Source organism: Pan troglodytes, chromosome 13 (genome assembly GCF_028858775.2).
Source record: "Pan troglodytes isolate AG18354 chromosome 13, NHGRI_mPanTro3-v2.0_pri, whole genome shotgun sequence".
In the NCBI taxonomy this organism is placed as follows: Eukaryota; Metazoa; Chordata; class Mammalia; order Primates; family Hominidae; genus Pan; species Pan troglodytes.
Genome location: NC_072411.2, coordinates 127,155,176 through 127,182,365, shown reverse-complemented (window position 1 = coordinate 127,182,365; position 27,190 = coordinate 127,155,176). Strand labels below are relative to the sequence as shown.

Here is a 27,190-nt window from a genome sequence, read left to right as displayed (position 1 = left end):
GATGCTTGATACCTGGTGTACTTTTCACAGAATGAGACAATCTTGGGTTGCATTGGTAATTCAGGAGTTTACCAAACCTAAATTTCCACACCTCAAAGACAGAAGTCATTAGCTGAAAGAGGTCCTCCTTTAAGACCATTCAAATCCAAATAAACATAAAAATTGAGGAAATAATAGTCCCTTATTCTAGGCACTATTCCTTGTATTATATCTCATTAGATTCCTATAGTTGCAAGCATTGGAAACCTACTCCAATGAACAAACACAGTCCAGAGAAGGGGACAGAAGGAAGAGTGGAGAGATGGGCTCAGAAGAGAACGAGGAATGGACTTAGAGAAGCTCAGAACAGTGGGAAATGGGTGGTTTTGATGATTCGAACTAATGGAAAGTCTTCTGGGAGTGTAGCCCCAGAAATGAAACAATTCCAATCCTTTCATCAACATTTGCATCCTTCCACTCAAGATTCAGAGTTTGGCAGGAAAGAGTTGAATGGGTCTTGCTGGGGTCACACACCCATGATGCCAGAAAATCAGGACACTTTGATTAGTCAACTCCACCAAGGCTGCTTCTTATGGGAATGTGGAAAGAAGTAAGTCCCCAAAGAAATGGAAATTAAAATGCTAGTACTAAAAGAAAGTAGGATGAGTGCCACATAGGCCAAAAGACAACAAATATCCACTATGCATATTCAACTTCAAGTAGCCACAGGTAGGAAAGGAAATAAAAGAATGGTCTGTCATTATGGGAAGACATACTGAAATTATAAAATGCCTATTGTTGACAAAACTATTTACATTTGTATTGTGACATGTATGTGCGTGTACAATACTTGACCTGTGAGTGAATGTTTTTGTGATTATTAAAATAATAAGATAGTATCTGAGGTTAAGCTGGTGACAGCTCTCATCACAGGCTTCATATAAATTAATCTAAAATTCTCCAGTTTACTCTAAGGCATTAATTTCCCTTGTGTCAGGCAGCCTTGTAATTGGGTTGTGATGTATTTTTAATGATATTTATTATCATTCAAGTGTTTCTAGAAAACTAAATGAGACATGTAATTTAGTTTGATTTAGATCTTCTTGGATATTTTCTACTTCTTTACAAATACAGAGAAGCAGCCACTTTTAAATTTTATTTTTATTTGCTATACAAAAATGTGTGAATTTTAACATGCTCATAAGAGATATACATGGTCAGATTTCTTTAAAAAGAAAATAAGGCTTCAAAGATCCAAATTTAGTTTGAAAGTGCACCTTACATCACAAATCCTATAAAGCTCATTTGTGTCCTTGCTTTCCCTAAAGAAATTAAGGGTTAACAAAATAGAAAATTCTGATTTTTCTAACTATAATGTGTGTGTTGAATGTAACAATACAGTCATCCCTTACATCTGCAAAACATTTTATGCTTTACCGACTTTCACCTGCTTTATGTCACTGAAATGGACTAAGACATTCAAAGAGTTACTGCTGATTGATTTCTTGTGAGATCTGTGTCCGTCTTTGTTACCAAGGGAGCCATTTCCAAATTCAGCTTAATCTGAGTTTGCGCAGCTGCACAGTTGTTAACTTTGATTTGGCTGGTGTTTTTCCATTCTCATGAAACTGTGTGGTTCAAGACAGACAGAAGGTTAAAGGGTTAGTGTAAGATGGCTTATTCTTTACTTAATCACTTCCTTTTTGGTAGGAAAAAGTAGCCTTGTTTTCAGAAGCTCAAGCATTTGAGAGGTTCTCCAGGGGAACTCCCTCTGATGAAAGGCTAAATTAAATCTGTTACATGACCCAGGCTGACAGCTGCGGCCGTGCATCCAGCTGTATGGACTTTCTCCGATCTTCTCATTTGTTTTAAACACAAGTGGCGTGGAAGTTGGCTTCATTCCAATTACATTAAGGTCAAAGGGTCCTGGATTAAGTTAAGGTCTAAAGAATCCTTGTGTCATTTAGATCTTCTATTTCTTCTAAGAAATCTAATCAGTTATCTTGATATAACACTGAAATTGGTTAACAGCTGTGTTGTTTCTCATTTGTTTTGGGGATTTCAAGATTGGAATTTTTGGAGGGTCTCTCAAAAGACCCCATGAATCGTCACTGTGAGTGATTTGCTTGTCCGTGTGTCAAGATGTGAAGAGAATTGAAAAAGAATTAGCATGTGATGTTCTAATAGAGCCTACTCTATTGGTACCAAACTAAATACCTATTTTTTGTTAGTTTTTCTGTGTCATTAACTAGGATGAATAGTTTTGAAAACTAAAGAAGCCACTCAGATACAGGATTAATTCTGTTATGAATATTGAAAATAGAATAAAGGTTCAGATATATGGGAACAACAGTGCTGGCTGAGGAAGAGGGAGTTCCAAATGGCATCACAGGATCTACCGCATGTCACAGAAAGAACATACAACTTCTCAAAGGAAGTGGGGAACGCTCTTTTCATAACGTTTCTTGAAAAGACTAGGTTTTCTGAAAAAGAGAACCAAGAATAACTACTTCAGGTAGACAAAACTAGAGCAACCCCAATGGTGAATAACCAAGACATGGCTCCCTAATTACATTCAAAATGTAGATACCAAATATGCGGCCCTCAGTCATGAGGGATTTGCCACAGAGATGTTCTCTCTTCCTCTTTCTATCAGTCCTTTTCCTGATTAGCTCCCCAGTGCCGACAAGCTCACCTTGTATCTGTGTAGGTCAGAGCTGCAGAAAGATATTCAAAGTATCTGCAACATTGATTGTTCTTTAGATTTTTCTATTTGCAAAGCTAATGAGTTTAATATTAAACCAATCCTAAATTTAATCCTTCTCTTTTGATCTGCAAGTATAAATACATGAAAATATTTTCTAGGCCATTTCTCAAGGAAAACAAAGGTAGAATTTCAAAGTCACTTGCATTTGCTGATATGCTAATTAGGTAGATCGCTTTCCTTTTTCCTATGGGGGATAGAGTAGACTGACTTCACTCAGGAGATTCTGGAAGGAGAAGCTGTCCTTTTTTTATTGAGTACTCTTCATTATGACTACCATTTTTGCCTCCAGTAGAATCATTAATTTTCAGAGTGTTATTTTAATAAAATTTAAATAATAAATATGAAAGAATATAGGACAGTTCCTGGTACATGAAGAATTCATTGTAGTTGGTTTGATTAGCTGATTGGCCCATGTTTCTTGGGTAAAACATGTAGGGTAATTTTCAATCATCTTCAAATAAAAACAAATCTACATTTGTCTGATATTCAGTGGTTCACTTACCACTTTTCATACTTTATCTACTTCATCTTTGCAGCAACACTGCCCTTTTCCCATTTATCCCAATATCAGCTGTTGCAAATGACTTGTCAAAGTTACGTAGCTGGTAGGTAAGAAATCCTGAACTTCCAACTAGAGATTCTGATTTCTAATCCTTTGTGACAATGACCAATACACATGAGTATTTAAGTAAGTTACCAGATGTTGATGGTTCCCTACAGAGGTGAAAAATATTTTAGTTATTAAATTGCTAATTGCCCATCTCCTTTTTGCTGACATTAGCTTCTAGAACCACATATATAATCTGTAATTATTTTCCCTGGTCTCCTTTCCCCAGGGTTTTGTGTATCTTTTCTTAATTACTTGAAACTGTTGAACTTCTATGTGAAGTCTCACTGTGATTTTTCTAGGCTCCCTCTCTGGTGGATTTTCAGAGGGTAAACAATTTTAAAATCAAATAACTCCCCAGTGTTTCCATGAACACATAATAGTTTTGAGAAACCAAGTTCATTTTCTCACCACGAGGAAAGCAATACATGTTCATTGTAGAAATTTGGAGAATGCAGAAAAACAAAAATGGCAAAATCCTAAATATCATAACTGATAATATTAGGATCCATATCTCTAATGTTTTCTCTTTAAATTTATTAAATCTTGTGTGATTATTCTGTTGTATTATATTTATTACCACTTTATTGAACAATAATACATAAGCAATTTTGCTTTTTATTACAAGCTTTAAAAAATTTAGTTTTAATGGATATGTATTGTTTCTTAGGATGAATGTACCATAATTTCCTAATTATTTCTTATCCATGATGATTTACTGTTTCTCATTTTTAGCTAGTTGGTGCCCTTACTATCCCTTAGACATATGGGTATTCTGGGCTCAAACTCTAATGTCATAATAGCTATGAATCTAGAACCACTGTCAAGGTGACCTTAACCTCTTTCCTTCTGAGGTAGCGAGTGCCCTTTCTTTATCTTTTCTTTCGTACCAGTGCTTGCCATCTTGATCATGAACTCCAGCCACTTCGTGTTTTCCAAAAAGAAAAGCCAATTATATGCAAAATATTGTGAGTTCACTAACTTTGCTGAAGAATTGAAGCGTTTAGTAAATTTATGGCATGCACTGCACCATTATTTATGGCATGTACTAATAGTCATTCACGGATTTATGCAAACCCTTATCCTAGTTTCAGTGTCCTTCCCAAAGCACACCACAGCATTAAGCCTATCTCCACCATACACAGTTCTCTGAAAAAGATACACTGTTTGTTTGGAACAGCAGCTCTGGAGTCTTCACGTATTGTGTATAATCTCCACCAGCCTACGTTTCTCCCTTATACCTTTGGATTAGGGTGACTATATTTTCTCCATCTTGTTACAAAGATAATATTGCAAAGACATCCTCGTATAAATCTTGGATTATATGTGTGCTTGTTTCTTTAAGATAGAATCCCGGAAAAGGAATTCTTGGATCTGGATGAAATAATATAAATTTATTTATTTAACAAATATTTATTGAGTGCCTACTATTTGCTCTTTGTAGACATTAAATTTATAATACTGATGCTTTAAATCCCTGACTAGTGAACATTAAAAACCCATAGGCTTTATCTATTAACACTTGGATAATGAGGATTATACCTGTGGGCTCTTCCAGGGGTTTAAAAAGTATTATCTCATTTAATCCTGTGAGGCAGCACCTACTAAACCATTTTACAGATGGAGAAATTAATGCATGGGGATTTTAATTACCATGGCTGAAGTTCCACAGCTCATATGTGGCAATGCCAAAACTGGAATCCCAGCAATTCTGGCACTAGAGTATATGTTAAACTCTCTGTTGCATCGTAACATAGAAAACCTATACTCACACTCTACTTTATACTTTGGATTTTTCCAAAATAAGGCTGGGTAGTCTAGCTTATGTTTCAGTTAGATTGTACTTCCATTCTGGAGGAATATGAAGGTTGGTAATTCAGCCATGTAATTTTTAGTGTTACATACTTCAAATGCTTATTTTCTTCAATGTCATTTCTTCATCCATTTGATCTTGAATTATAGTGATGAAAATAATTCAGATATTTGTAATGGAATACTTTGTTCTTGCTTGTTTCAAACCAATTGAGATGCCCTGGGTAGCCCAGACTATTACAAAGATGACAGTTTTACCACCCTGGGGCTTAGATAATCGTCTTGGCATTCAGTAGTGAAATCAGGTAGACGGGAAGCAAGCATTTGTTTTTGTGACAGGAGCCCATTCTTCTGCTGTGAAGTTGATTTGGAGGAGAGCTGTGGATTTGGGGAACTAGATCAAAGAAATCTCTTAATTCTCTCTAAGAAGAATAGGGCCTCTCACCACTGTGGTGCAACACCAACCCTAATGCATAATAACAGGTACTGGTGGGTGCCTTTTCCCATGCAGAGTGACTTTAGAACAGCTAATGAAATTCATTACTCATTTGAGAGAAAGAGAGAAAGAGTAAAACGCACTATAAAAATCCAAGCCAATTCAGAGTAATCTTGGCACATACGTTATCCCCGTTGGTGCATTTCCAAAAGAAACAAGCACATTAAATTCAAGAGGGACAACCCAACCCTTGTTAAAGCTGTAAATCAATGCTGCTCAGTCCCCAGTTTCACTCAATGTCTCTGCAAGGAGCAGTAGTGAGAAATTAACTGATCCCACCATCCTTGTATACATCTGTCTCTTTACACCGAGCAGGCAGCTCCCTTGCTGCGGACAGAAGTACTGGTTATGTAGCCCGGATTCTCGCCATCACAGATGTGTAAAGCATCTGTGACAACTTTGGCCTAATCCCAGGCTCTAGACACTATGGAATATAGCATTGCTATTTCTTTTTAAACTTTATGTCCACAAAATTATGATGCATTGAATATCTTGAATGTTACACAATGATCAACAAATTCGCTGGAAAGATTGAACTTCACCAATCTATTCCTCCAGAGGCCAAAACTTAGTAAATTACATGAAGTAGATCTGCTGGATTTTGCAGTTCCATGTCAAAATAACCCCAGTGCAATATTCTAAACAGGAAAGGCCTAATAAATATCATTCATTAATTGATGTCATAGCCTGAAATGAATACCTAAAATTATGCCTTTAGATGCTTGCAGGCCATATGTTTTATTTGGGTATATCGAACCAAGGTTGCTGCAGCCACAGCACAGAGTACTAACCACTATACGATCACGGCGAACTACCGGGGACCATTATTTGGGTATATCAAGGCAAGTTAGGATTTAGTTTCTCTGTGGTTTTATTAATAACTTGTGACTTGGGAGCTCTGATTTGCCTATTGTACTAATTTAGGTGGGATTGATTTTAGGTAACATTGGGGTACCAGAAAAAGATCTTCTTTGAAAGATCTTCTTGTCTCCAACTCCTTAAATAATGCTGGATTTGGGGACTAATGGGTGATAAAATTTAAAAGATAGTGAGAACCCGATTATAGAAGTCCTCTCAAAACATCCATATGTCATTTGCCTTTAAACCTATAAATTACAATACACACTAAAACCACACTCTCATATCTCTACTTATTTTGGTGTGAGGAGGGAGAAGATAAAAGTGTTATTAGCCACATCATGGACTATTGCTGTAAATACCAAAGGGCATCATATACTTAAGCTGAAGAACTCTTAGAGACATAAACAATGAACCAAATCTAAGGCAGACGTAAGAGCTTCCTGAAAGGGTTTTACTGTACATTTTGTTTCGTTTGCTACATTTGATACCTACACACTCAATAGGGAGGAAAAACAGGTTTCAGAATAAGCCAACTGTTTCAGACTTGAAGGCCTGTGAGGGCAGTTGGTAATATAAAAGTAATATGCTGCAGGGTAAGATAAAGACTACTGAGGGCTGCAGCTGAATTGGAGAGAAATACCATGACTTAAAGACATTCAAAGCCAATTAAAAAGAAAATAAATGTGGGTGGCAAACCAAACATCTGGAACGTGCATTTGCCTTTTGAGCTGTCAATCTAAATCTTTGGAATTAACCTTTGCCTGGGAAATAAGGAATTAGAACTTAAAATAAGTCTAAATAGAATAATATCAAAAGGCAATGATTCCAGAAAGTCTTTTTTTCCACTACCCAAGTCATGCCATAGCATCTCTGAATTTTCTTCCTCAAAATACTCAATATCTCACAGCTCTTTCATTAAATATGTTGGTCAACTGAATTTCTTTTCTCCAAACATTGTGTGGGGTATTTCTTTTTTACTAAACTAGCCACCTTTCTGGAAGGACCTTCTAGACAGAATATTCACCTGGCATTACCCTTAGTTTCCTTAAGCATTTGTGAAGTGAGCTAGGTTTTTTTTTCTAATGTAGAAAGTATATGATGACCCTTGCCATTGGCCTACTATGTTCACATTTGTTTTATTTTTTATATTTGGAAAATTATCAAAATATATATTGACTGCTACTTTGAAAAGCCCATTAGCATTTATTAAAATGTCGATGAAAGTTTCTAGGGCCTTATCAGAAGAGATCTTCCAAAGAAAGCCTTAGGAGTCAAAGCTAACTCTGTGTGCTTTGCAGAATGAGGAAGGGTGGCATGTGTGAGTGTGGGGAAGGAAGAGTTTGGTGGGAAAGTATCTGTTGATGTCACTTACGTGAAAAAGAAAAATAATAATTTTTTTCACTTATGGCATCACTTTAGCGTTCAAATTTTGTAGGAACCACTCAAGCTTCTAGGAGCCCCAAAATAACCCAGAGGACCACCGCTTTTCACTTAGGTTGCATAAATGCTTCATCAAAAGGGTTAGAGGATGCAGATTGTGTTTTTGGTTTTCTGTTTTGGATTTTGTTGTGTTTTGCGGCGGGGGAGGGTCCACTTTTCTCACCTTATGAGTTCTGTACAATTGGAACAAACACATCAACCCTATAATGAAACTGTCACATTTCTCCCTCTATTTTATTTTTATTTTTGGCACTATGAGGGGCTTCTTTGAGGGGAGCACATTCCCTCTTGGCTTCAGGAATGTAATGCAATGTGATTATCGGGCTATTTTTTCACTTATCCATTTTCATCACACTGCATCCATAATAGTCCTGTCGTTCAGTTCTATTAGAAAATGACCTAGCTTGTCTCTGTAGAGACAAAGAGGCTCAGAGCCAAGCAATTAATCCTGACACAGGATCCATATGTTCGTGACAACCAAGACTGCCTGTGATACTTTCATTGCTAGCAAGGTGCCAACATTTTTAAATAGACCCAACAGAACTCATGAGGAAGTATCTAATTCAGAAGAAATGATGATAATCATCATAATACCATAGCAAGTAAGCAGAAGGTCTTTCTTCATGTTGACAAAGATAAAATTTACATAAACATCTATTCTGTGGATGTGATAGGGCTGGGTATCATGAGCCTTGGGGACTCAATAAGAACAGCTTGAATTTCTGAGGGAGATATCGGGTATTTTAGGATTTTCTCATATTATTTCAAATCTGGAAATAATACGTATGTGGCTTTGCCCTAAATTCCTGGAGTTTCTGTGACTGCATTGGAAGGATTGTGCAGTGTCAAAGCCTCAATGATAACTAAGAGATGAAATCCAACCAGGCATAGAAAAAGGAGATGGTATATGTCAGTGATTAATACCATATTTTCTTTTTCTACAGCAAGAAAAGCCTAGGCTTCTCGAGCCTTTGGATTATGAGACTGTCATTGAAGAACTTGAAAAGACCTACCGGAATGATCCTCTTCAAGATCTCCTGTTCTTCCCCAGTGATGACTTTTCAGTAAGTCTTCTCTTCTCAAGCCATCTAGATTCAGGAGGGCCCTACACATTGGGTCATTGTCTTTCCCTGTAGATTCAGAGAGTCCAGGCCTCCCTGTGGCCACCCTACATCTCAGTCTCTGCAGCAGGAGTTCACATCCTATAACAGAAAGTACCCCAGGGCCCCCTCAAGTTGAAAGATTGGAGGCTGAGTGAGTCAGTGGCCACTGGGGACTGGGAGGAGGCCCAGGACACTGCCCGGTTCCAGCTGGTACTCGTGTGCCTGCCAATGTCCAGGTTTCTGACCACTGCCTTACCTGGACTCACAGAGCACTTCCTCCCTCAGCCATTTCTAACTGAAAGCTCCCAGGCAACTGAAACCAACCAATGGCAAAGACAGAACTCCATTAGCACAAAAGATGCAGTTCTTAAAAATCACCCTTAATCTTGGTTTGTCTTTCATAAGGAGATACTGACACTTGGGGGCAAAGAAAGGTAGGCTAGAACATCTTCATGGAGAGATTGGCGGTCTCAGATAGTCCCCTTTAGGACAATGCACACTACCACATAGACAGCCTCTGAGGATAGTAGAGATAATGAATGAAAAGGAAATTCGCTTTGGAGACAAACACAAAGCTGTGGATGGTGAGCACCCACATGTTCCAAACATAAAATACTGTTACCTTGTGGTCTTAAACGTTTTTAAATTGTGATCTAATATCTAACTGTCAAACAGAGATCTCAATGGGCGGTTAGTAAACATTCCTGTCTCTTCCTAAAAGAAAGGTGGTCTCAGACATCACAAACTTCAACATCTTAAGGCAAATAAAAAGGCAGCTGAAGGGTATCCCTGTGAAACAGCCATTGTCCATGCAAACCTCTAGCAGGGAGCATGGGTCTCAGTGCCCACACATTCCTCAAGCAGCCTCAAACTTCCATTTTCTCTCTTACTTTGAGGGCAGGTCTGGCTTCTGGCTTTTAAAGAGTTTTTTTTTTTTCACCTTCCTCCGTGGATTCATGAAAAAGAAGGTATATGGAAGTTAATGATTTTTCTGTTTCAAGTGTGAAGAATCATGGAAAAAAGGAGACAGATTTGTAAATAGGAAGAAAGAAACTCTTCCAATGTTTTTCAAAATTTTAAACGGCTTCCACCTGAGTGCTGGCACATTTTGAGAGAGACTTATCTCGTGCAGAAATCTCATTTCCGTGGTTGGACTAGGCCACTGGAAGTTGAACTGCAAGCATAAAGTTAAACCACATTTTTTTAAATTCCACATCCTCATTTTCATTTTTCAGACTGAAGATTAACCTGATGAACAGTCTTTTTCTTTCTTTCTTTCTTCTTTCTTTCTTTTTTTCTTTTTTTTTTTTACCAAGTGTCACTCTGTCACCCAGGCTGACGTGCAGTGCCATATTCTTGGCTCACTGCAACCTCCTCCACCTCCTGGGTTCAGGTGATTCTCCTGCCTCAGCCTCCCAAGTAGCTGGGATTACAGGTGCGTGCCACCACACCCGGCTAATTTTTGTAATTTTAGTAGAGATGGGGTTTTGCCATGTTGGCCACGCTGGTCTCGAACTCATGACCTCAAGTGATCCACCCATCTCGGCCTCACAGAGTGCTGGGATTACAGGGGTGAGCCACCACGTCCAGCCTTGAACAGCCTCTTTATGTCAAACACCACCAAAAATCATGAATCCAGGAGCATCTTTTCTCCTAGTTATGTCCTTCAAAAATATGTCAAATGCTACTTCAAGGCCTCCCAGCTCAAAAAGAGAGTGGAGGATGCAGGTAGATGGGCTGTAAAGTTTTGGCATCTTCCCATGCTCATTTAAATTGAGGAATGTCTCTGATTACTCCTTGATCTTTATCATCCTTGGCAGCGTAACAGACAATACAAGAATAACTCTTTGTTTTTCCAATGTGAACATTCCAATAAATACACTGAACTATTTTATTCCGTGGCTGCTTAAAACCCTTCTGTGGCTCCCCCACTGCCTTCAAAATGAAGTGCAATCACCTCGGCATGACCCAATGCCTGCTTCGAGATGTGGTCCTTGCCCATTTCTCAAAGCCATAGCCTACCCTCTCCCACCCCATCCCGGCCCATCATACACAGTCACCCTCATTCCCAACTGGGGTAAAAGATCAGCACAGTTCCAAACATACTATTCTATAACACACCCCAAACCATTTCCTTCCTTTATTCATTCAGCAAATACATGATGTATAATACTGAATACTGGGCATTATTTGATGAATGGAGACAGGAGTGATTAGACAGAAATCACCTGGGGTTCTAAGGGAGCTTACCTTTTGGTGGGTTTACTTATTAAAGATTTACTTATTCCAAACAAAAAGGTAAACCAATTAATTTACCAGATAATTCAGATAAAGACCAATTCTATGAGGAAAATAAAACCAGGCAGAATCTGATGATAGAATCTGAGTAGGGTAAGAGCTGTGTTGGTCTAGGTGACCAGGGACAAGCCTCTCTAAGAAGGCGACATTTAAGCTGAGTTCTGAGTTCTCAAGAAGGATCAGCCATGCTGGGGAAAGCATGTTTCAGGCTAAAGGGGTAGCTGGTGCAAAGGCCCTGAAGAGCTCCAAGATTGGAGATTGGTATGGCTGGACAGGATAAGGCGTTTGCATCTTATTCTAACTATAGGCAAGGGCAAGTCACAGGAGTGTTTCAAGAAGGAAAACAAATGACTGAGTGTGGATTCCTAAATATTAAAAGTTCATCTGGGCTCTGTGTGGAAAACACAAAACAAGGCCTAGACAAAGTGGGGAGTGTGGTCCAAAGAATCATTTCCAATTAATCTCTGCCCAAGAGATTTTCAATGCTACCTAATCCTTACTATCAGCAAATGTCACATCCTCCAAATGGCTAAATTTTAATTTGCATTAAGCAACTGACAAACAAAAGGATAGTGTTAGATATTATCTCTACATAAAATTGCCTATTTTTGAATAATAGTGGAGATTGTTCCTCATTTTAACTGCTCTACAGAGTACGGCTTGGCAAACTGTGGCCCATGGGTGACCTGCTGCCTATTTTTTATGTCCCATGAGCTAAGAATGGTTTTTATGGTTGTTAAAATAGCTTAGGGAAAAAAAGATGATATTTCAAAACACATTAAAATTATCTGAAATTCAAATTCTGATACCCATAAAGAAAGTTTTATTGAACACGGACACCATTCCTTGACCTCTTGTCAGTGGCTGCTTTCATGATGTAAAGGCAGGGTTGCAACAGAGTTGCAGTAGAAGCAACAGAGACATTCAGCCGGAAAAGATTTATTCTTTGACGCTTTACAGAAAAAGTTGGCTGACATAGAGTACAACTGCATGCATTTTTGGTTTTTATCCTCACTCTTTGTGGAATATAGGCGTGTCTGTAAATCTCTGATGTTACCTGCTTCACCCACAGCCTATGTCACATTTTAGGGATGTGGCTCACCAACAGGAAGTGTCCATGCAGTCAGCAAGCATGTCATTTCATCAGCTCTCCCTTCAGCAGTGGGTGAGGCTCCTCTGGGGTGTGTGGAGTCAATCTCCACGGAGTCAATGTGAAGTGGTCATAGAATGACCACCCCAATCCCAAGGCATTGAGGGATGGAAGGAGAGGGGCAGCTCCAAGCTTCCCATCCCCACCTCTAAATGTCTTTCATCCAGTTTCTGCCCTGCAGATTGGAGAATCCAGCTCACTCGTATGTTTCCACGTTACCAAGCACCCACACTTGCAGCACACATGATTCATTACTCGGTTTGTTTAATCAATATTTATTCAGCACCCACGAGCTGCTGAATATAGAACAGCACTTCCTAGACTAGTGAGACTGACAAGAAAAGCAAAAGCCCTGTGTTTAAGGAGCTCATGCCCTTTTATGGATGAAAAAGCAAGTTGATTTAGAATGCTTATGGTTAAGAAATACCGAGAATCAGAGACTTCGTCTGGTATCTGGTACACGAGAAAGATTACTTTTCACCAAGGCAGTATTCTTATATTGTGACTGTATATATTAAAAGTTTTTCTCTATTCACTCTGCTGTCCCAAGCCACAAATACCCTCATTTGCCTGGACCATACCTCCCCTCCAAGAAGTGGTTTTGTAACTGGTCCTCCTGCTTTCTTCTTTGCTCCGCTTTGATTCGTTCACACACAGTACTCAATGGAAGCTGTTAGGAACACAAATTAGATAACGCCATGCCTCTGGCTAAAACTTCTCAGTGGCTTCCCATTGCCTTAAGAGTCAAATCCAGCTCCTCCCATAACCCCTGTCATCTGGTTCCCCATGTTCTCTGAGCTCTCATCTAGCCTACTTTCCTCAGTCACTGCACAGACATCAAGCATTCTTTCTGTTCCCCCAACTTGCCAAGCTCATCCTCTCGGTAGGGCCTTTACACTCTCTGTATAGCTGGTTCCTATTTTTCAGTCACAACTCAGTTTAAATGTCACCTCTACAAAGAAGCATCCCTGACTTCCAAGCTACATTGCCCTCACACCCAGTTACTTTATAACATGACCCCACCTGCTTCTCTTGATAACACTTATCACCACTGGGAAATATCTTGGTTTGCTTTTTCACTCCTCTGTCACTTGTTTCTCACTGTTAGACAGTAGCCTCTAGCAGGACAGAGACATCTTCTGTCTTGATTGTTGAAAGACTTTCAGCAGCTAAAGCAGAACTTGGCACAAAGCAGATGGAAAATAAATATTTATTTCATGAATTATCTTTCAGAAACATCTAGATTGCTATTTTATAACATAATGTTGATCCTTTGAGTACCTTGAGGAACCAAAAGGCTTTTCTGAAACAAAATTCTTGAGAACAAAGAGGATGAAGTAATTGGCTTTGCTTGATGGTAAGGAAAATACTTCCTGCTTTGGCACAACTCAACTCAACATATCACCTTAAAAAACAGCACTAAGAACACGTTTCCCTTTTTAAAGAGGCCCATTCCTTCTAACATAGTGCCTGGCTCATAGCTGATATCAGCTAAGCTTAGTTTCCTCCTTTTAACACTTTTTTTAAAAGAGATGGAGTCTCGCTCTGTTATCCAGGCTGGAGTGTAGTGGGAAGTCACTGCAGCCTCAAACTTGGCCTCTCAAAGTGCTGGGATTACAGGCGTGAGCCACTGCACCCAGCCCTCTAACACTTTAGTATACTTCTTCACTTATTCACTTCCTTTCTGTTACTAGGCAAGGGACAAATCAGTTCATATCTGTACTTCAAGTACCCAACACAATGTCTGATTCATAGGCATTCAATAGATTATCAAACATTGAATTAAAATAGTTTTCTTCCAGGTTGAGGGCCTGACACAGAAGCACTTTCCTTTATTTTGGCACACCAGGTAGAAGCTAGTCCTCCTTGTATGTGGGTTCTGGGACTAAGCAGTATGAACTCCTGCACTACATGTGTCCTAATGATTCACTAAAATAAGCAGTATTGATGTATTTATTAAGCCATTCATTGCAAAAACTTGTACTGCTTCAATAATTATATTTGCTACTTTTTTTCATCTTTCTTTTTCAAGCTGGTAGTAATAGAAACTTTAAAACAAAACAAAAAATAAAGAACTTAGTCACCAAAGTGTGTGACTCAGTAAAGTAGGCAAAGAAAGTAAGAAAAGAAAGCAAGGGCTAAGAAAAATGGTTTCAAGGACACATTGAATCATATTGTCAAATGATTCAGTTTAAGAAAAGACTGATGCAAAATAGCAGAAAAAAAGTTGAGAAAGTCAGAAATGAGTTTCTTCCTGAGCAAAAGATGTAGAAAGCCTGAGATGGGATCATTTCTGGGAAGTACAAAACCATAAATAAGAAAGTTCTGATGTCTGAAAGCTGGTAAGACTGTACACTGTGTAGGAAGACCACCTATCAACTATACTTCAATATTGTCCACACCAGTAAAACTCTATTTCAATTTACCTTCATGGACCACCTTTGGTGATCTAAGCTGTATATATCCAGGACACCAATATGAATAAGAAGCAGACCTTACACTTGAACAGTTAGACTTTCAACACCGGGCAGTGCAATTTTCAAAGTCAAAAGTCTATGTCACATGACTACAGTCACCTAAGAGTCTCATTATCTTCTCAAATTCCATCTTCATATTAGTAGGTCAGAATTGTGTCCCAGGGTACTCCAAGGCATTCTGCACTTTTCACTGGCTATTAAAACTCAGAATAGTGGATATCATAATATACCAATGGCTTATTCTTTTCATAGTATGTCTTTAGCAATGAAAAGCAAATGGTATATGGGGACTTCTAGACTCAACCACAAGGGTCATTCTAGGAAAGGAAGCAGAAAGATTTGAATATGTTTTAAACTGCAAATCAGTAAGGTCATGAGTTTTCTTTCTTCTTTTTTTTTTCTGAGACAAAGATTAACATTTTATAAGAATCTCAACCTCTTTTAAATCTGTGGCTTTTGAGCCTGAAAAGCAGGCTTTTAAATGGCTCCCGGTGTTCATGTAAGAACATTGTAATTGCAATTTGAAAACTGAGTAATAGTCTTTGTCGAATTAGATTCTTTCTATGTTATAATATTCCTCTCATTTACAAGCTAATGAAGTTAAGATTTGGAAAGGCTGTTGTTCAAGGAAATAGAGCAACTGGAAGGACAAACACCTAACATAAGCACCTTGACTTTTACTATTAGTTTCTGTCTAAACAGCATGCTTTTGGCCGACGCTTCTTAGAAAAAAAGGCACACAAGTTGGGGGAAATATTAACTTCCTGAATCCCACAGTGAGTGATGCCATTAGAAAATAAGTACTGTAGTGAAACAGTTCTGGTTGTTTATTTCATTTCAGTAAGAATGTGTGTGGAGACCCTGGTCTGTGTTTGATTGTGCTAAGAATGTATGTCCACACCAGACTTGGACACAAATGTTCATAGAAGCATTATTCATAATAGCCCCAAAATGAGAATAACCCAAATAATCTATCAACTGATGAGTGGGTAAACAGAATGTGGTATATCCATAAAATGGAATGTCATTATTATTCAGCCATAAAAAGGAATGAAATGTTGATACATGCTGCAATTTAGATCAACCTTGAATATATTGTATTAAGTGAAAGAAGCCAGTCCCAAAAGACCATATAGTCCACGTGTAGGAAATGTTCAAAATAGGCAAATCCATAGAGAGAGAAAGGAGATTAGTGGTTGCCATGGGCTGGGGAGATGGGAAAATGAGAAGTGAATGCTAGTGGATATGGGGTTTCTTTTGGGCATGATGAAAATGTTCTGTAATTAAATCGTGGTAATGGTTGCACAACTCTGTGAATATACCAAAAACCACTCAATTCTATACTTTTAAAGGATAAATTTTATGACAGATCAGTTATATCTCAATTAGATGGTTTTTTTAAAAAGCCGTTCTATGTGTTAGGATAGAGGTGGTGCACGTGATCACAGGAAGGATACAAAGGAATCATGAAAGCATATATGTAGATACGAGCACTTTATTCTTTAAAAGGAATGAATGGAACATAGCAAAGGAGTAATAAGGAACATGGCAAAACTTATTTTACAGTTGTTATATTTTACCCCCAAAGCAGATGTAATGTGGCTTGCTTATAAACAATAAAACACACAGGTAAAATGACCAGCTGAATTCATCAGCAGCATAACCTTTGGGCCTAAAATATTCTATGGGTAAGCTGCAGACTTCACGTGTGCTACGGTGAGTAAATAACAGCATTCAGGGAAGAGAAATGTGTGTTGGATGAATTAGAAAGCTTTTGAAAAGGAGCTGGCACCTATACAAACCTGAGATTTCTAAAGAATGAGGAAAGAAAAAGACTTTTGGAGAGGCAGAGGAGCATGGGCAAAGGCCCTGTGCAGGAATGAGGCTGGCCCTGAAGGAGAAATGCGGGCAGCCAGGTGGGATGGAGCCGGTGAGAGCTGGCAGTGCTGGGCCGCTCTTCAGTCCATTTCTCTTCCCTAGACCATGTCTGCAGGCCTCGCAGCAGGCAACCCTCTTCACTGGGCTTTCTTGGATGGTAAACTCAGACCACAGACCTCAGAGTCTTTGCCAGGGGGAGGTCCTGGTGCAGTAGGTGTCTTTATATTGTTGGAGCAACTCGTTTCTATTAATGCTCACATCTTCCCATATGTAGAATGTTTGGTCCTCACCTCTTTAGAGGAGATGAGACATGTTTTGGAGCCTGGAAAATAAGTCACAAAAAAGAAGTGAAATGACTGGCTCAGTAGTTTGTCAATCCAAGAGTAAAACACCTTGAACTTCTTGTTATAGGATTCTATCACCACTATATACCTAAATACTACAACACTGCGTCTTCATGCTTAACTTGGCAGGAATGACTGCTATCAAGTAATAGACAACTGTTCATTATTTGTATATTTGCCGTACAGTTTAACCCCAGCAAAACAAGAAGGGCTTTCCCTTTAAAGCACAAATCAGGTACTAAAGTAATATTCTCATGTATTTAAACAATAAGTAAAATAAAATCACAACAATACTCTTCTGAATGTGGTAAAAGATGTTTTTCAAGCAACTAATGTAATCTAAGGACATTCTCTAATAGAATAAAAGGCAATATCGATGTCTGAGAAATTTAGGTTAAAATCACTTTTAAACACATGCTGAGGGTCATTAATCACGAAGTTTTAGTTAATAGTTCTTATTGTGAGGCTTATAACTCCCCAAGCTTAGACTGATTGATTACTTTAAACACCATCATTTTGTCCTCCTTTTTGAACAGGGGGAAGCTACAATACTGTCAGAGGAAGCTTTTCTCAGCCCCAAGATAGGATAAGCAGCCCTGTTTTAGACTTTTACAGTGACCTTTGGCCAGTTGAGAGATAGTCCTGATGTGCTTGGAAGGAAGTCTTCTGTAGCCAGTGTAGCCAGCAGATTGGTGGCTGTAACAAAACCTCCAAGACCACCCACTGCCGGCTACAAGGAACCAGAAAGTGACAGGGCTGCAAGGGAGGATGTCTGGATCTCATGGACCTGAAACTGTAAACACAGGCCTGCATGCATCATTTCAGGACAGTTTTTATTTCCAAATGCCTGATCTCTGGACAATAGATAGGCTCCTTATGAAATCCTCCCACCAAAGGAGAAGCTCAGCTGAGTTCCACTGCAGTTTCAGATCCCTTTTATGCTATTGAGCTATACTAATTGTTGACCAGAGTTTTATAAAAGAGAACAGGAAATCTCTTGTGGTCAAGACAATTTGTAGTGGTCTGAAAGCATCTGATTCTCAGAAAAGAAAAAATTCTTTGTAACCATATTAAAACCCTTACCAAATATGATTGTTTATAGTTTTCTTTGTATTTGATCAATTCATTTTTGCTTCAGTGGAGACACATTAAAGAGATCTAAAATGAGAAGAAGTGCCACAGTTTTTAAAGTGGAAACTTGTGGAGTCCTTGCACTATATATATATATATATATATATATATATATATATATATATTTTTTTTTTTTTTTTTTTTTTTTTTTTTTTTGAGATGGAGTTTTGCTCTTGCTGCCCGGGCTGGAGTACAGTGGCGCCATCTCGACTCACCGCAACCTCCGCCACCCAGGTTCAAGCGATTCTCCTGCCTCAGCCTCTCGAGTAGCTGGGATTGCAGGCATGTGCCACCATGCCCAGCTAATTTTTATTTTATTTTATTTTATTTTTATTTTCAGTAGAGACGGGGTTTCTTCATGTTGATCAGGCTGGTCTCACACTCCCAACCTCAGGTGATCCACCCGCCTCAGCCTCCCAAAGCGCTGGGATTATAGGCATGAGCCACAGCGCCTGGCTGTCCTTGCACTTTTTCAGACAAATGCTCCAGCATTATAATAAAATACAACTAAGATCAATAGCACGTTATGGGCATACATCATACATGTATTCTCTTTCCTATACCTTGTGTAACCTGCACAGGATATTAGATATGCAATAACTGCACATATTGTAAAATAATGTTTTAGGTTTATCACATGGTTCCAAGAGCATAATTCAGCCTGTTGTCTCATTTAGTAAAAAGTCAACATCATTTTATAACAAGAGACCACCAGGCATTGTACACATGATTAAGCAATTTTTGTAACTCGACCTGAATTAATTCGCAGTCTCATAAATTGGATGTGAACATTACCTTATGTATTTGGGGGCCTATCTAACTATAGGACATTACTAATCTAGTAGCCATGTGATTACTGTTATGGGGAACCCAAGCCTACATTCCAGAAACTTACCAATAAAACAAGCAAACAAACAAAAAGCTTCTTAAATTAGCTATGTGTTCACGTTAGTATTATTATTTATTGAAACAGAGTTTTGCTGTTGTTGCCCAGCAACATTGCTGGAGTGCAATGGCATGATCTTGGTTCATTGCAACCTCCCCCTCCCAGGTTCGAGTGATTCTCCTGCCTCAGCCTCCTGAGTAGCTGGGATTACAGGTGCCCGCCACCACGCCTGGCTATTTTTTGTGTATATACATTATATATATATATATATATATATATATATATATATATATAATTTTTTTTAATAGAGACAGTGTTTTCCCATGTTGGCCAGGCTGGTCTCAAACTCTTGACCTCAGTTGGTCTGCCCACCTCAGCCTCCCAAAGGGATGGGATTACAGGCGTGAGCCACCGTGCCCGGCCCACTTTATTTTATTATGTCACAGAGCAGTGATCATAGTGGGACAGTAAGTTTACTACATAGATGGAACAGGGAGTAGTTGTGTCACATGCAAAATATGATGGAGCCAATTTAGATCTTATTATTTATGTTTTACTTAATTATAAGCTTAATTCTGGGTCATGTTACTCTACTCTCCATCAGACTTAAAGTATTTTTTTAAAAAGTCAAGAAAACAATGGATACTCTAGTGGAAAATGGAAAAGAGGAATAGCTTGCATTTTTGTATAAAAATTTTATTAATAATGGCCATAATATAGAATTTTTTTAATTAGAAAGAAAAATGTCTAATGTTCCCAGTAGATTATAATATGTAATATTCCCTGGAAACCAAGCAAGTAACACCATATATCTGTAAATTATCCATCCGAATAGGAAACAAAGGCATCCTAGATCATTTAAATTCAGCAGTAATCCCCAAAGCTCAATTTAGGCATGGTTCTTAATATTCTACTCCAAAACTTCAATATAGTTTATTTACTATTTATCTTCTAACAGAGTGAATAGCATAAAATAAGCAACTTGAAGAAGGGAACTCTAAAGGAATTAAAAATGTAAAATGTAGGCCAGGCACAGTGGCTCATGCCTGTAATCCCAGCACTTTGAGAAGCCGAGACAGGCAGATCACTTGAGTCCAGGAGCTGGAGACCATTCTGGGCAACATGGTGAGACCCTGTCTCTACAAAAAAAAAAAAAAGTGAAAATTAGCCAGGCATAGTGGTGCACACCTGTAGTCTCAACTACTGGGGAGGCCGATCACTGGAGCCCCGGAGGTCGAGGCTGCAGTGAGCTGTGATTGTACCACCGCACTGCAACCTGGCCAACAGAATGAGACCCTGTCTCAACAACAACAGCAACAAAAAGTAAAATGTAAATAATAAGATCCAAATTGGCTCTATCTTACTTTGCATGCAAAGCAACGGCTCCCTGTTCCATCCGTGGCACTATGCTTGCTCCCTGCACCTATGCCTGGTTTGAATTGGTAGCCACAGCCTCTTCTGAGTATACAGCTGCAGTTAAATCCTGGAGCAAGTGCAGTGGCCCAGGGAGCTCAGTCCACAGCTGTGCTTTAGGGCGAGCATTCATTTTCATCATTGATGTCTCTAGATCCTAGTTTTCTCATTATTTTTCATCCTCTGATCTTGTTAAATCTACATGACATTCTTCCTCTTTCACAGGATACAAACCCCGTGCTTCCCGACATGCATGTGCACATGCACACACACTCACACCAACACATCACACCCATTCACACGTGGACAGACACACGCACACTCTACACACACACAACACTCACCACACACATTCACACCACACATACACACTGACACATCACATTCATTCACACGTGTACACACATACACATGCAGACACACTCCACACACATTCACATACCAGACACACCACACACATTCACACCACACGTACACACTCACACCACATACACACCACCCACACTCACACTGACACATCACACCCATTCACATGTGTACAGACATACACATGCAGACACACTCTACACACATTCACATACCACACACACCACATACATTCACACCACATATACAGACACACATCACACATACTCATACCACACATACACCACACACACTCACACTGACACATCACACCCATTCACATGTGTACAGACATACACATGCAGACAAACCTACACACATTCACATATGACACACCCACATACATTCACACCACACATACACACCACACACCCTCATACCACACATACACATCACACACATACAAACCCACCACACACCACACATACACACACCACACATATACATGCCACACATACACATAAACTCACCACACATACATACACACACTCCCCACACACACACACCACACATACACCACACAGACCACACATACACTCACCACACACACACTGTGCGTATATACATCACACATACACATACACTTACCACAAACACACACACCACACATACACACACACACCACACACATTCACACCACACATACACACCACACATACCACACACACCATACACACATTCACACCCCACATACATATACACACACTCACACACGCCACACACACACCACACATGCCCACATTCACACCACACATACACTCACACCACACATACACTACCACACTCACATTACACATACACGCACTCAAATGCGACACACTCATGTATACCCACTAACACACATACTCATTGCACATACACACTACACTCATTTGCACATGCTCACAGACCCAAACCACACTCATACTCACACCATATACACACTACACACACACCACAAGTACATACATACACACACCCCACATACACACACACCACACACACTCATACCACATACACATACACACTCACCACACACACTCACACATATACACATTCGTCACACACTCTAGCACTACACATACACGCACACCACACACACACCGCACCACAAACTCACCACACATGCTCACATAACACATACACACACCATACGAACACACGCACTCAAATGCAACACACTCTCATGCACACACACTCCACACACACTCATTGCACAGACACACCCACCCAATTGCACATGCTCACACACACACACAACCCCCACACACTCATATATGCTCCCACACACTCTCATCCTCTTATGGAATACACATGTACACACAGTCAATAAATTCAACAAAGAATCATTTAGGTATCCAACTAGCACTGAGGTTATAAGTGAATAAAATCAAATGTCCTGCACTTACCGAGCTTACATCAGGAGTGAAGAAAGGAGAGATTTGGAGAAAATAAGAGTCCAGGATTGGAAGAGAAGGAATGATGGGAAGGACACCGCCCTTGGTGGCAGAGCTGCCAGCAAGGGCTGTGAACTCGGAAGACAAAACTCCCTTGACCCCTCCCTACCCATCTTCTCCAATACTGAGGATGGGTTTGGAGATTCTTATCTGTTCCAACAGCTAATCTAGAGCAGTTTAAATGAATAGCTGTGATTTGGGGGATGTGCAATATACGAGATCTCAGCTGTTGGTACCATGGATGTCACAGACTTATCACCTGAGCATCCCTGTAACTACTGAGGTGCACAAACTAAAGGAAGCAGATGGCTGGAAGTGGAAACTTGCTGTTTTAGGGCATTTCATTCTCCTGTGCTTCATGGACTGAAGACATATAAGAGGCAATAATCTATGAAATTCTGTTTGTGATGTTTTAAGAAGTACTTTAGATATTAATTAACATATATTCATTTAAAAGAATATTGTTTATTTAGCATGGAAGTTGAAAAAGTTTGCTTATTTCAGCAAAAATAAAGACACCAAAAACACAACCTATTTTTTTCAAGGTTCAGATTTACTAAACACTCTTTCTTCCTTCCCACCCCTAACTACGACTACATGTGCACACACACAGGCACACGCACACACGCACAGTTAGCTTCTAAAAGGGACTGTGTTTATCCTTTGATATTTGAGATTATTTATGATATTATTAAAATAATGCTGATTTTGTAAGTTTTCTTCTTCATTTCAAATTTATTTTAGCCTTAGCAGCAATAATAAAAAAGATTCTACTTTGGGAGGCCGAGGAGGGTAGATTACCTGAGGTCAGGAGTTCAGGACCAGCCTAACCAACATGGTGAAACCCTGTCTCTACTAAAAAATACAAAAATTATCTGGGGGTGGTGGTGGGCACCTGTAATCCCAGCTACTAGGGAGGCTGCAACAGGAGAATCGCTTGAACCTGCGAGGCGGAGGTTGCAGTGAGCCGAGATCACGCCATTGCACTCCAGCCTGGGCGACAGAGCAAGACTCCGTCTCAAAAAAAAAAAAAAAAGATTCCAATAGAAATAAGCTAAATTGAAAACATACAGATGCCTAAATTTTTGTTTTCTGCAAAGGGGGAAACAGCTTAAAACTATGAGCTGCACTAATAAAACAGTAACTGTTGTAAAAATACTAGTACTGGTAATCAAATAAATGTCTGCATCTTCTCTCCTAGAGATTAAATTGGGAAGAACTACAGAAGTGTCTCTGTCTTCTGTTAACTTTAAATACTAAGATCTAAAAGACTTCCCTTTTGTGTGTTCAGTGTGCTGGTCTGCTCGACACTTCTAAGCCGGAGGACTCAATTTCTTTTCATTGTTCGTTTCAGGCAGCCACAGTTTCCTGGGATATCCGCACGTTGTACTCAACAGTACCTGAAGATGCAGAGCACAAGGCAGAAAATTTACTGGTGAAGGAGGTAAATGTGATGCTTCCAATGCTTTATTTTAAGGCTTTTGCTTTTTCCCAGGGGATTCTCAATGCAATTTACTATTATTATCTTCCTCTCATTTTCAATAGATAATTCCAAATATTCTAACTAGTGGATGTCTTTTTTTTTTTTTTGAGGGAGTGTGTCTCTCTGTCACCCAGGCTGGAGTGTGGTGGCACCACCTCTGCTCACAGCAGCCTCTGCCTCCCGGGTTCAAGCAATTCTTGTGCCTCAGCTTCCCAAGTAGCTGGGATTACAGGCACACGCCATCACACCTGGCTAATTTTTGTATTTTTAGTAGAGACAGGGTTTCGCCATGTTGGCCAGGCTGCTCTCGAACTCTTGACCTCAAGTGATCCACCCACCTCAGCTTCCTGAAGTGCTGGGATTACAGGCATGAGCCACCGCGTCCGGCCATGCCAGGCTAATTTTTGTATTTTTAGTAGAGATGGGGTTTCACCATATTGGCTAGGCTGGTTTCAAACTCCTGACCTTAAGTGATCTGCCCACCTTGGCCTCCCAAAGTGCTGGGATTACAGGCATGAGCCACTGTGCCCAGCCAAATGGCCAGATCTCATGTGAACTCAGAGCTAGGGCTCATGTATCACCAAGGGGATGGCACAAGCCTTTCATGAGGGATCCACCCCCATGATCCAAATGCTTCCCACCAGGCCACACCTTCAACATTGGAGATTACATTTCAACATGAGATTTGGGTGGGAACGCAGAGCCAAACTACATCAGGGACTGATAGAACATCTCTGGGTATAGCATTGACTTGCATTTTATTGGTGTGTAAGAGGCCTACAAAACAGCTTCTTTCTCTTCTAACCAGACTCCAGGCAGCTTTACAGCAGGAATTGAGCCAGTGCATAGCAGCTACTTAGCAGATGTTTACTGAATAAATAAATGATGCTTATCCTTTCCTTATAGAAAAAAATGGTGACAAAATTTAGCCCAGCACAGGTCAAACTGAAAGTAGTGGAATCTAAGTTCAGTCTTGAATCCTGAGAAAGTGGTGTGTCCCAACTAGGAATTCATTAAAGCTGCATACAATAGCAATATCTTTTCTCGGCTCTTAACATATTTATGTTACATAAGCTAGCCTTATTAATGTACATATTAATACTAGTATGACTGTACATATTTTCTGTTGTACTGTTCAGTTCAGATCATTGTTTTATCGGTCTTTTTTTTCCCAATTCCATTATTTTGAATGTATTTCCCAAAGTTCACATTGCATTACAATACCTTTTAAGGAGATAGAAAAAAGAAAAAATGCAGACTCAGATAACATCAGGATATCTGAGAATACTGTTTTCACATTTACTGATAAAAATAGTGTGTGATATCAGTATGATAATATTTTGTTTAGAGTTGCCTTAGAGAAAGTCTTAGCATACAGTAGGGTGTCACTATTCTTTAAAAAAGTTGGCAAATAATTTTTTATACCAGACAATCAGACTTATTCAAACCTGGTCTGCAATAAATATGTGTTAACTTAGGCAGGATTTGACATTTTTATAACATTGACTTCCTAACGGGGAAGTTTAACCAGGTCTTGTGCATTCTTCAGAAATACATTGCATTTTCTTCATAAAGATCTTTAACTTTGTTGTAAAATTTATTCTAAGGTCCTTATAACTTTGTCACAAATCTGAGTGGAATTTTAAAACTCCATTTCTTTTTCTTACTGTTAATTACTTAATGAATTAATTCTTACTGTTAATTACTGATATTTTTCAAAAGCTGTTGATTTCCTAATATAAATAACTAGCTTGCTAAACTCTTATCCTAATAGTTCGTATTTAATTTCTTAGGTGTGTAGGCGTAAACAAGTAAAATTTTCTTCTTTTCTAATAAGTATATTGTTTCTTTGATTTTTATCTTATTCTATTATTTTATATCCCTAAAACAATATTGAATAATAATGCTAATACCAGGCAATATGTCTTTTTCTTGAATTTAGGGGAAGACCTTAGTATTCTTTCATCCTTTATGAAAGATGGTGTTTTATGTTCGTTTCCGGCGTTTCTTTATTGTGTTTTAAAAGGTGTCTTTCTATGAAATTTTAGAGTGTTTATAAAGACTGGCTGCCCTGTTATCACATGCATATGCGTCCTATTAATACAACAGCTTTTCTGTTTTAGTCAGCACTGTAATAAAATCAATGGGCTGTTGTCCTGTGGATCCCTACTTGTATTTCTGGTATAAACTTTCTACTTCAAGTTGTATTATTACCTTAATACCGAGTTGCCTTCTAATTGTTTTTACTTTATTTCAAATTTTGGAGTTTATATTATGAGTGAAATTTGGCTCTAGTTTTCTTTTTTCCTTTCCTTAGAGAGATGCTAGCTTTAAAAAATAAATTAGGGCACTCTACATCTTTTTCTGTGTTCTGGAATGAACAAATAAACCAGTGAAACAAAAAATACCTAAAACAAATTTAAGTGCATAGTATTATGTAAGAAATAGTAAAGATGGCACTTCAAAGTCTCTGGGGAAGAGTGGCCAATTCAACAAATACTACTCAACTATCCATTTTGGAAGAAAATAAAGTTGTGTCCATATCTCATATTACATACAAAAATAAATTCCAGATGAAAAAAAGAGTCTAAGTTTTAAAAACAAAGGTTATAGGCTGGGTGCGGTGGCTCACGCCTGTAATCCCAGCACTTTGGGAGGCCAAGGCAGGCGGATCACGAGGTCAGGAGATCGAGACCATCTGGCTAACACGGTGAAACCCCGTCTCTACTAAAAATACAAAAACAAAAAACAAAAAATTAGCCAGACGTGGTGGCAGGTGCCTGTAGTCCCAACTACTTGGCAGGGGGAGGCCAGAGAATGGTGTGAACCTGGGAGGCGGAGCTTGCAGTGATCAGAGATTGTGCCACTGCACTCCAGCCTGGGCAACAGAGCGAGACTCTGTCTCAAATAAATAAATAAATAAACAGACAAACAAACAAAATAAAAACAAAGGTTATAAAAATGTAGGAAAACATTTTTAAGTGGGAAGTTAGGGAAAACTGACAGATTTAACCAAATAAAAAATTAAAATTTGTATATGACGAATGGACAGTACCATAAACAGAGTCAAAATAAAATATTTAATCAGAGAAATCATTTGTAACTCATTATGTCTTTTGCTGAACACACACACTCACTCACACACACTCACATATAAATATATACATTCCTAGTATTCAAAATCCTACAAATTAATTTTTTAAAAGACAAATAACCGGAGAAAA

The 27,190-nt window shown here is 39.0% G+C and overlaps 1 protein-coding gene across 23 annotated transcripts in view; it reads left to right on the top strand.

The window, feature by feature from the left end:
- DOCK10 (dedicator of cytokinesis 10) overlaps nt 1-27,190 on the top strand; it is a 277,887-nt gene that overhangs the window by 101,752 nt on the left and 148,945 nt on the right. For all 23 annotated transcript variants that reach the window (XM_063790807.1, XM_063790806.1, XM_516126.9 and 20 more), the window contains exons 2-3: nt 8,907-9,026; nt 23,838-23,927. In XM_063790807.1, coding sequence (XP_063646877.1) covers nt 8,907-9,026; nt 23,838-23,927 — 210 coding nt within the window. The remainder of the gene's footprint in view (nt 1-8,906; nt 9,027-23,837; nt 23,928-27,190) is intronic.